Genomic DNA, 12,483 nt, shown 5'->3' with positions numbered 1-12,483 from the left:
AATTATGCTTTTTAGTTCATTTTTTTTAAAGTAGTATAGTATATGTTTACTGTTTCAAAAAATGCCTTGATTTTATCCTATCTTTTCTGAAAATGTTCTTATTTTTTCTTTGGCTCACTACAAAGCCTGTAAATAACAATAGTTATCAAATACAATGTTATATTGTTATCCTGAGTGTTCATACATGCTGTTTCGGTTACAAAATAATTAAAAAATAAAAAGTAGTTAAATTAGAAAAATATTGCATTTCATTGTGAAATAAAAATAATGGGATAGATTGTAGTAATGGGATAGATTAAAGGCATTAGACTTGCTGTCTACTAATAAATCTATTCTTATTATTATTTGTTATATTTTGTTAATTTATTTATTTTTAATAAAGTTGTATTAAAAATTGTCCAGGTTTATTGCTGCATTCTGTTTTTACAGGAAATTTCTCATCATTTTATTTTATTTTATAAAGTCAGGAGTTGCAGTACTAAACAACATTTTTGATAATATTTTTTTTATTATCAAATATATGTATTTAGCATTAAGAAGAAACCTGATGTGATATAAAACCTTAAGTTTTTCTGAGGATAGTCGCCTTTTATTGGCATGAACATATCTCTAATTCCCTACAATTTTTGAGTTGCATTATTTATGAATTTGGATTGGAAATACTGGTTAAGTGAAAGCGAATAAATTTTCTTTAGATGTATAGATTATTTGATTTTAAAATAATTTTCTCTGTTTTTTTAAAAAATAATTTTCAGACGAACATTTTTTTTAACTACATTTAGATTTGATCTCTTTATTGAATTCTTCTTTTCCTTTTTTTTTTCAATTCATTATTTGCTTTTAGTTGCAATACTTTTCGTACCACAAAAAGAGTTTTCAATGCCAGACCAGTTGGCTCGCGAAAAAGAGGCTGGCCGAATTCGAGATGGATAGATGGCCTAGAAAAAGACCTTTTGGTCATAAAAACTGGAAAACAGTAGCATGAAAAAGGTTAGCCTGGAAAAAACTTCTTGAGAAGATCAAGGCTCACCCTGGGCTGTCGAGCCATTGATGATGATGAGTTGCAATACTTTTATTTCTTAACATTTATATTAATTTAGTTCTAGAGGTCATTTCTATGGATTTTTTATTTTTAAGTAGTATTTAATAAAATTAAAGTTTAAATGTTTGTTATTTAAAAGCTAATGAATTTTTTTAGAAAATTTTTTGCTTGTATTTAATATTTGATTTTAAATAAAATAGTTATGTTTTCCCCACAATTTTGAAACATTATAGAAAATGGAATTTTTTTACAGGTTTTGCGATTTTCACGCCTTTTTGGCCCAGGAAAACCAACCAGCCTGCCACAAATATGGCGAGGTGTGAAGAATAAAAAGAAAAAACCCACAGAGGATGCTAATGAAGTAAAACCTTCTAAACCAATCGTGGAAGAGGTCAAACCTCCTTCACCACCTAAACCAGAGGAGTGTGAATCTGATGAAGAGGTTTTTTTAAGTTCATATTTATCTTAAGTTCATATTTATTTTAAATTCATATTTATTTTAAATTCATATTCATATTATCTTTTATTTAAAGTCGAATAATTTTTAAAAATATAATTATTGTTTGTAAGAATGTAATTTTTTTCCTTAAAGTGTTCAATAATTTTTTAATTATATTTTCGCAATGTTTTTTCATTACTGCAGCATGGATTTTTATGACCTTTCCCTAAATGTAATATGAAGCAATTATATTTAGGAAATATGAAGCAAAGTTATAATATTGAAGGAAAAAAATTATTAAAAGTGAAACAAATATGACCTAAAATGTTTAAAAAAATACCCTAAAACAAAACAAGTATCAAGAAATAAAAAGTAAATACCCCCAAATAGGAAGTAAAAAAGCACCCAAGTACATCCGTCATCAGTATCCAGGCTCTATTTATTATGAATAAAGCCAGGGCTGCACTCAGCATTCACCCCCTTGCCAAATGCGATAAAATTGTGTATTCCATTCAAATGCAAAGCAAATTGCATTTTGGTGAAAGTATTGGCAAATGATTTATTTCTACCTAAAAGAAGAATTCATGTCAATATGAATTTTTCTGAACAATTCTTGTATCTATTTTATTCAATTACGGTAATTTTTGTTAGATACATCGTATAACTAATTCGAATTGCATTAAGTCCAGATAATTTAAGTTGTGAGAGATTATGCAAGAATTAAAAAAAAACTAAATACAGATAGACACGTTCGTTGCTGGATAAGGTAAAATCGCGTTACGAAACTCTTTCTTACAGTTTGTGTCTAGAAAGCTGATTAAGTTTTTGTTCGATGCATATCACCATCCAACTATTTTTGAAGAAAATATGTTCTCTCTTGAAAATAACATATTGTTTTTTAAAATAAACTTATTATAAAATTTAAAAACTAAAATGATTGCTAAAATAAAAAAATTTGATTTTATTTTTATAGATTTCCACTTTTCAGTGATAGATATAGTATAACCACCTGCACTTGGCTGGCAATGAACATATTAAGCCCCGCCTAAATTTTGATTGAAAAAAAAATCTCTGCGAGTAGTATGAAAATTAATAAAGCAGAATTAAATGCTTCAAATAACTTATCTTCTACTGCAATCCTTGATTTTTTTTTCTTCTTTTTGAGAGGGATTACAATCGTGACAGTGAAAAATAAGCAAAAAAGTAATATTTATTTTATTAAATAAATAAAAGATTTAAAGAATAAACAGTTTTATTTAAAATGAAAAATATTTATTTATAAGACAGCTGGAATCCAAAAAAAAAAAACATAAAATGTTCCTTCAGGCTCATCTTTATGTTACTGCTTTAGTCTAAGAAGTTATCGAAATTAACCCCAACCTATTCTTATTTCTTTTCCTCAAAGACGATAAAATATCAACTATTTTGATTCTCTCATTCATTGCTCATTTACTCCTTTCTAAATAAAAGGATTCTTGATTTGAATTTGCATTTTATAAAATAGTAATAAAATAGTTTATAAAATAGTAAAAATATTTATAGTAAATTTGTATTTTGATTTGAAGTTTTCTATGGGAAAAAATTAAGATTTGCCTTTGGCTAATAATTTAAAATCATTAGTGCAGGCCCAGAATAAAGCAGATTAACAGCACAATCTACTCCTAATTATCCAGATAGAATATTATCCAGACCTGTCTCTTACATACAAAAAATATGTTTTTAAAAAAATTTGTTTTGTTATTCCACATGAATCTACAATGCAGGAGATCTACTGAAGTTAAAAACTGCCATGGTAACATTTTATTTTTTCAAGTCTGGATTCGGGTGACACTGGCAAGGGGTTAAATATGAAACATGTAAATTGATATAGAATCTATGTAAATTGATATAGATTTTTTGCGCATAAAATTTTCAGGACTTTTTACTTTGTGTAACAATTACCACTGTCATGTTTGTGAAAATCTTTTAAGTGAACAGAATCTAACAATTATTCTCTCTTTTGTGTGTTAGATTAAATTTCTGAAGCCAGAAGAGAGTAATAAAAGTGGGTCATCAAGTGAATCCAACAAATCGAATGAGCTCTCACCAGGTTTTGCTGCATGGAGATATGGCCCTGCTCAGTTATGGTATGACATGCTGAAAAATGTCCCCGAAAGTGGAGAGGGCTTCGATTATGGATTCAAACTGAAAGAAGTATGCGTTTACATTTCATCTTTTTATTTGTTAATAAGGAGTCACTATTTAATTGACCTTATTTCTAAGCCTTTGTGGAATATATATTGAAATAGACTTTGGGCAGCTAGTTCCAAAGAACCGGGCACATTGAGGTCTATTGTACCTAAACCCTAAATCATGATAAACAAAAAAGCTTTATAGCTGAAACAAAGTTCAGCAAACACCCAACAGGAATATATTGTAATTCCCTGGCCTTAATGCAATGTTGTCCTAAATGCTCAAATCTTTGAGCAGAATAGAGCTCACAATCACAAAGTATATGTTGTGAAGTCTTCTCCTCAAGATGACAACCTCGACAAAGAAAATCAGATTCAATATATTGCGATCAGGGCTCTAAGAAGCTCAGAAATTTTACCCCTCCCCGAGGACAACTCGTCCAACAATGTACCTGTCCTCCTTTGAAACTAACCCGTCGCTTCTAAATAAATAAAAATATTATTTTTTCTTATTTATTATATTTATATAAATTACACAATGAATTAGTAGCTACTAGGATTACATTATACAGTCATAAAAGAAATACTAGATTACTAATAGTAAAACCTAGTATTTCTTTTATGAAACAATTTATTTCTTTTATGAAATAATTTAAATGACAAAGGTCAAGTTATTTGGAATGTCAATTTATCCCAGGGTACTGTATTTTTTAAATGAATCAGATATGACGTTTGCCAGTTCCACAATAAAGCCTATGATTTACAGAGGTTTCTGCACAGAAATCTGAAGGGGTTTTCCATTTAGGTGGATGTTCATAATTGCGTTTGAGGCTATGTGTTTATTTGTAAGTTCATTGCTGAAAAGCCCCTTTCAACTGCTGCAGCACTCCCAGACGAAAAAAAACATGCAGGGATTTCTAGATTAGAGGGTCATTTTAGAAGTGAGGCGCTAGACTCTTGCAACATAACAAAAATTGAAAGTGTATCACGAACATTAACGGGAAAATGGCTGTCCGCGAGGACGACTGATTCGAGAAATTCGTTGTCCTCGGGAAAATTTTTACTGCCGAGGACCGGCGGTTTTTCGAGCCCTGATTGAGATAAATACTAGTACAGTCAAGCCTAGTGGTCCACTAGACCAATTACTTCATTGTGATCTTCTGTTAATCAGCCATAGAACGATGGCTGAGCTATATGTCAATAAAAAAGAAGCAAATGAAACATTGAATAAAGAAAAAGATTACTTAAGAGAAGAATAGGCCTATCTGTGCATTTCAGAATCAGTTTTTGAGGAATTACAAATGGCTAGAATTTGATGCAGAAAATAACAAAATGGAGCAATATTGTAATCTTAAAAAATTAAGTCTGTAATAAATCCCCATCAGCAGAGCAAATCTGTTTTACTTTTTGTTTAATTTCTATTATTATTTTTTTATGTAAAAGTTTTTAAATCAATAGTTAACTCAAGTAGCTATGATTGATAAATTTTTATTCAAGATGAAATAATACAGTACAGAACCCGTTATCTGGAAATCAAAAAACCGGAACGAAATTAATTTTCCCGCCATTTTTTTAAAAAAAAAAATTTTTTTTTCCTTATAATATTTTAGGATTTTTCTTTTTTTTTAAAGATGTTTACCTTACCATAATTTTGGAAATAATCATTAGTGTATTACTTCATCGTTTTTTCTTCTTTTTAAGATTATTTCCAAAAAAAATTTTTTTAGTGTGGTTTAACAATTAAAAAAACTGCTTTTTGTAGCTATTCAGAAAACCGGAAAAATCAGTTATCCGGAATAGCGATGGTCCCGATCGTTCCGGATAATCGGTTCCCTACTGTACTTACATGATTGTAAAACAGGAAAGTCATTTTAAGTGATGTACAAATGTATTTAATTTCAAATGGTTTTAATAATGTTTGTGGACAAGTAGATATTAGTACTTACTGGTCCTACAAACCATTATCTATTTTTTTTATGATTTTTAAATCTGATTTTATCAGAAAAATTGCCGCCTTCCAATGATATTTTCAAATTTGGATAATTGTAGTATGCTTAAAATAAAAGCTCATAGTTTTAAAGTTAAGGTCTTTTAAACTTTAAAATTAGGAAGTAATGATCTCTTTCAATAGCCAGATCATGGGACAATCATTTGATTAGAAAGAGATCATTATTCCCTTCAGTCTATCCTTGAGTTCAGAAATCATTTACTGACTTTTTTTAAATCAATCTACTGGTATGAAAACTGATTGAGCAAGAACTTTCATCTTCTCCTTTATTCATATTTAATATTGATAGAATTGAATATTGAGAATTTTGAAATTATTGAAATTCAAAATGTTAAACTGTTCATTTGTTTCATTTCAGAATTTTTGAGAATATAAAGTCATTTTAGGAATAAAATATATCGATTGGGAATGTTAAAATTCTAATTTGTCTTCTTTTTTTTTTAATCACTTTGCAAATAACTTGCGGATTATTTAAGACACAACTCAATTTTACGGATAGTTAAGAGTTCAGTTCATAAATAATTTGGAAGAGTAGTTAAAGCTGGTTATTTATTCAAAAGTTGATATTTATTCAAATTAATTTTATATTAATAATTAATAATATTAGATTAATTAAATACCATATATTCTTGAATAATACAAGAATTTTTAGAAAATTTTCGAGAGCTGAAGTAGGATTAGGGGGTCGACTTGTAATTCAATCCACTAACTTTGAAAAATTCTGGAACGACTTTAGCGACAGAAATACTTCTCGTTCTATTGACCATCAGTTATAATAAATAAATATGGTGAAATATACGTATGAAACATAAAAATACATTAATAGTTGAAAACAGAATGCCTAAATATAAAAATTTAAAAACACTAAACTTCGCCTTCATTTTATCTGTTTTATGAGCTGAGAACATGTCTTAACCTGCGCAACTGATTTTTTTAAGCACAGCTCCTTTTTCATATGCTTTACTCTGACTTTCTGCCAAGTTGAACTGGTACATTCGTCCCCCCACTTAATTGCATATTGGATACTCAAATAATCCGCTTATATGAATAAAGTTTAATTTATCCAAATCATTTTATATGAAACTAATGTTAAATTTCCTTGTTTAAATGGATACTTGTTGTTTCCAGTCTTTGCTTAATTGCATGAAGAAGAAGAGGTACTGAAATGAAAAAATCTGCTCATTTTTGAGAAATGTTTCACCAGCTGGGATGAAATTTTCAGTGAAGAAGATGAGAATACAATAGGTGGTCCCTTCAATAGGGACTTCCTGTTTATTTGTTGCTCCGAACATGTGCTAGGAGTATAGTTTCAGAATATATAGCTGGCTGATATTGGAGTGAATGAAGGAGGTTTTTACCCTTCTCACTTTGACTTACTTAACTCATACATTATTTACAATGTAAAAAGGTACAGAGTAAATTGTTTCACAGTGAAGGCTTATAGTCCCCTCCTGTTGTGCTGTTAGTTTTGATAAGAAAAAAATTTTAAACCGTAACACGCTAGCATACAGTGTGTCCTTCTCTAAAGTAGAATAATCAGTGCTTTCCCCAGTGAATACAAGTAATTTGAAATAATCAAAAAAGAAAAAAAAATTAAGTTTTGGAAGACATAAATTCCAAACATCCCAAAATGAAATAGTAAATTAATTTGTAATTTCTCAAATTACGAGGATTAAAAAAAAGAAGAAAATTGAAAACTCACTCCTCTTTTAATCGAATAACCCGCTTAATTGAATAGTATTGGCTGGAACCAATGGTATTCCTTTAAGCGGGGTTGACTGCATTGACGTTGATCCCTAATGGTCAGTGGAAAGCCTGAAGGATGAGGTTGATTAGATTGATGATATGACGTCAATTCACGCTTTTCAGTAGAAGTGCTTGTGGAGAAAATCGGGGATACATTTTAATTTCCAAGTGTAGCATGCCTTATTATTATTTTTTACATGGGCTTACATGTGAATTTTAAATTTTGGGTGAGTTTCCAAATAAAAATTGTATTCTTCAACTTATGCGCGAATGGATTTATATTTAGAAATTTATTAAAAGATATTAATTTCATGTTGCCCTCCATTTCAGGAAGCTCAAGAAGGTGATGAATGTCACCAACCTCAAGCTACTGCAGATGAACTAGATGATGATTATCCTCCAGATGCATACTTTATGGTCAGTCAATGTGCTTGGGAAGAGGAAGTCATATGGAATGGAGAAGATGTCAAACATAAGGTCAGTAATGTCTTTCAACTTTGGTGACCAGTCTGTTTTGTCCTCACAATCATTATTTATTATTGTTAATTATTCCAATTTATCATAATATTTTCAATTAATCATAATTTATTATTGTCATCATCCAAGGGCGCCGGCAGAATAATATAAAAGGGGGTGCAACCATCTAACAAACTAACGCCCCCCCCCCAAAAAAAAAGAAAAATTAAAAATATTCTGTTATTGCATTTCGTTTTGTTACTACATATACTTTCATCTGATAATTTTTTTTCAAGATACATTTCTTCATTCTTAACAAGATATTTTTACGAATTTACGTGTTACGAAATGTGGAGGAAAAGAGAAAATTCTTATGAATCCCTCGAATACATCGATTTAGTTATTGAGACCACACCGTTTTTTCCAGCTGTAGCGGAGGCAGTCAAAATTGGCCTAACTCTTCCATCTACTATGTGCACTATTGAACGCACTTTTAGTACAATGCGACTCATTAAAACATAGAATCGGTCTACAATGTCTCACGAGAGGTTAAGTAGTTTGTGCATGCATAAGAAAAGAATCAAAGATGACTCAGAATTCATTGAAAAAGTTATTAACAGATTTGAACAGCTAACAAGACGATTACAATTCTTGTTTGATTAAACAATTTTTTAATTGTTATGTATCAATAATTACTTAATTATTTGTTTTTGAATAAAAATATTTTTAATAGAAAATTTATACTCTTTAATTGTTTGAAAAAAAGCCAGGGGTGTGCAAGTGCACCCCCTTGCACTCCGCTGCCGGCGCCCTTGTCATCATCTATTATTATCAATAATTTATTATTTTCAATCAAATATTATTGTCTGTATTTTTATGTATTTATTTAGCATAGCCATTTGAAGGCTCCTTGTAATCTAATGTTTTTTCAAAAAGTTAACACATTGTTTATTTTATTTATTTATGGTTAATTAATAATTTTCCTATCGGGCATGTGATTCTTCCGCTAATTTGCGGAATTCTGCCAGTCTCAAAACCGCTGATTTGTGAGCTTCTGTGAATCAATATTTTTATCTTCCCGCAGAGTTCCACTGGTCTGATTTTCGCCTATTTTTAAATGCTTGATATTTTTAAAAAGATATTGTTTATTACAACATGTGGAACGTACATTTAGTTAACCCTCTTTGATGTTTCCAATTTCTGCTCTCTTGTCATAAATGCACGTGGTTTTATCATCAATCTTTTTTGGGTTATTGCTGTAAATTTCAACGTTTTTAACACTAGATTGCCTAAGGAAGTCATTTTGACTGCTTTTAATTTCAATTAGAAAAACATTGATGTATATAATAACACAATTTCTTAGAATTTTGTACAACATGTAATTTTTTTATTGTTAATATTTACTAATGACTTGTTATATAACTGTAAATAATATAAAAAATATTAAAAATTAATTTTAAACAAATTTCTTTACGCACGAGTTATACTTTCACAATGCAGTCATTTTGACTTCTTTTGGGCAGTGTAGGTATATACTAAGTTTCCATCTTCCTAGTGTTAAAAAGGAAAAAAAAAATTATTCGATGACGACTAGCAAAGTGAAAGAAAGCAGAAATATGACAATTTTTTCATAATGTATATTTTTTTATGTTTTGATAGAAAAAACTTCATTAGTTAATAAAAAAAAATTTCTCTGTCTCTTTCTATTTTATAAACGTTACTTTTGTGTTACATTGAGAAAAAAAAATTCAGATAAATTCTTCTTCAAGCAATAACATGTCTATTTTATTTATGATTAATTTAATTATAATATTACTAAAATAATTATATTTCAAATTGAAATATAAAATAACGTTTTAAAAATTTTGTTTATTTCATTTGAATTTTAGGTTCTTTCCAAGCTGAATGACAAAAATAATGCTGCCGGTTGGGTTCCCTCCAGTCTTAATCGAACTGCTTCTGCCTTCAGTCAACAAAGTAGAATCTCATTCTTTTATTTATTATTTTAAATGTCACTTACTTATGTTAGGTGTTTATAAGAAAATAATTATAAACATTGTAGTGTATCTACCACCACAAAAATAAAATTCCAATTCACTAGTATATAAGACATGTTAACTCAATTCAATCACACGCCTACCTTCACAGAAACTCCCACTTCGATTTGAACATGCCTACTTCGATGGATGGTCCCCATTGAACAGTTAATTTGCTACTTCTGACTTTGACATTATCCACCTCCTCTTGCTGTTGCTAGTCAGTCTTGATCACACACACTTGACTGTTAATGGCAACACAAGGGTGACCTACAGCTTTTCACAAAAGAGCAATGAATCAACTAGTAGTATCCCATTCCTCGAATTCTACCACAGATAAAATTCTGGTGGATGAGTACTGTAGTGTATCTACCACTACAAAAATACAATTCCAATTCACTGGAATATAAGACACATTAACTCAGTTCTATGTATTGGTACCTTTTAATAGATGAAGGTTGATAACTACTTTCCCCACAAACATGTTTCTAGAATTAGTTAACACTTTCTCCTTTCTTCTAATATTTAGTAATAGCTATTTTATCAAATTTTTATCTAAGCTACCTACTGTTGACACATAAACGTGTGGAATTCTACCACAGATAAAATTCTGGTGGATGAGTACTGTAGTGTATCTACCACTATAAAAATACAATTCCATTTCACTAGAATATAAGACACGTTAACTCAGTTCTATGTATTGGTACCTTTTCATAGATGAAGGTTGACATTGATGATTACTTTCCCCACAAACATGTTTCTAGAATTAGTTTACACTTTCTCCTTTCTTCTAATGTTTAGTAATAGCTATTACTTAAATTTTTTATCTAAGCCATGCTCTGTGAGCAATTTTAGTCGTCATCTTTGTGGCACCCTTCATTATATTAAACGCCAACAACATTTTTTATTCCATTTATCTTTGACATAATATGAAGAACTGTGTGGATGAATGGTATGAGTTACATTTTAGAGAATTTAAACGTTTATGTGCTAACAGTAGGATTATACATTATCAGAATCTATTAGGCATTTTAATTTGCTGTCAAGAGGCAAGTTTACGAAAGTTTTTCATTGACTGTTTATTTCCATATACACTTATATCATTATTCCACTGCAAAAACACTCAACTTTATTCACAAGGTTTTTCAGAGAAAAAATTCTTAGCATAATAGAATGTTGTTTAGTTAAGTAAGACTAAATTAAGAACTTTTTCTGTTAACTATCTATTTTTTCAAAAATATCACCTATACCCTTCATATTCTCAGGTCTTTTTTGTTTGTTTTAGGGTCATGTGAGTATTTGGCTTGTTTTGTTATGTAAAAAAAATCTTATTTTAAGGGATTTATGTGGGTCTAAGGGATTTCTTAAGTATACGAGTCTTATTATAATATATTACTTTTTAATTTTTTTCTTTCCTTAATATTTCTATTTTATTCTGTTCTTTTATTTATTTTACTCTTTGCAGGATTTTTTTTATTAAAAAAAGTCTATACAATGTTTTTTGAAACGTATAAGATGTCTCTATTAACATATACATTTGCTATGATGTATTTAAAAACATTATACGCACATAAAAATTATATATTTATGCTTTAACTTGTTATGTACATAAATTGCTAATAGAATGCTCTATGCTTCCTATATGTTTCATAAATATGAATCAATTATACAGTTTTTTTAAAAAAAAGAAAAAAAGGTAATTTTAAAGTGCTGACATTTTACAAGCTAGATATCTTTTATTGTGATTGAGGATTGCATAATGATAAACAAGATCATTAGTGCTTTCTAAAAACTACTCTATACTATTTATAGTATTTAAGGTGGGTGACTTCGTTCTTCATGAAAAAATATTGGAGAAACTTGAATTTCAAAGTCACTTTGAGTCAATACTAATCAACAGGAGTATAAAGAAAGAAAATTAAGTCACTAATCCGAAACCCATGTGAAAGATGCCTACACATTTTCAGTGTGTAAGGCAACGCACCTCTGAAAATGTGTAAGGCATCCTAGGTCTTACACATTTTCAGTGGTACGTTTACATGTCTCAATTAGATTTTTTTTTTTTAATTAAGTGAATTCAAATGAAAGATAACAATACCGATATGTTATGCCGCATTTATTATAAAATATTTACAAAACTACAGACAAAGACATGAAACTAAAAATTATCCCTAAATCATCCCTTTACAACAATCGCTGATCCAAGTGACCACTGATAATTTCTTTTCGTTGATCTGAGTTAAATTTTAGGGGCCTCAGACTGAAGAACCAGGAGTTAATTTTGATCCCTGCTAATCAATATGCATAAGCAAACTTTATTTTGTTTGACCTAACATGATCATACAGACCCAAGATAAATGGAAAAACAAAAGTTGTTTTTCAAATGAGCTATGTTCCATTTTTCCAAATGAAATTCTCCTTTGCATTAATTTTTTAAACTAAAATTAAATAAATTGATTAGTAAGCCTCAAAAAATAACCCTATTAGATTTTTTATTCGATGTACTTCATTTAAGGTAATGATATTTTCAATGATCTCCTTAAACAGTGTAAAGTCGCGCATCCGGAATCGGTGGGACTTTCAGA

At 29.5% G+C, this 12,483-nt stretch overlaps 1 protein-coding gene across 9 annotated transcripts in view; it reads left to right on the top strand.

Moving 5' to 3' along the window:
* Taf1 (TATA-box binding protein associated factor 1) overlaps window positions 1-12,483 on the top strand; it is a 69,058-nt gene that overhangs the window by 12,968 nt on the left and 43,607 nt on the right. For all 9 annotated transcript variants that reach the window (XM_087164576.1, XM_087164573.1, XM_087164574.1 and 6 more), the window contains exons 7-10: window positions 1,296-1,484; window positions 3,492-3,674; window positions 7,737-7,883; window positions 9,752-9,839. In XM_087164576.1, the coding sequence (XP_087020702.1) occupies window positions 1,296-1,484; window positions 3,492-3,674; window positions 7,737-7,883; window positions 9,752-9,839 (607 nt within the window). The remainder of the gene's footprint in view (window positions 1-1,295; window positions 1,485-3,491; window positions 3,675-7,736; window positions 7,884-9,751; window positions 9,840-12,483) is intronic.

Source organism: Parasteatoda tepidariorum, chromosome 5 (genome assembly GCF_982258835.1).
Source record: "Parasteatoda tepidariorum strain Cologne lab strain chromosome 5, Ptep-v5.0, whole genome shotgun sequence".
In the NCBI taxonomy this organism is placed as follows: Eukaryota; Metazoa; Arthropoda; class Arachnida; order Araneae; family Theridiidae; genus Parasteatoda; species Parasteatoda tepidariorum.
This window is presented reverse-complemented; position numbering and strand designations above follow the sequence as displayed.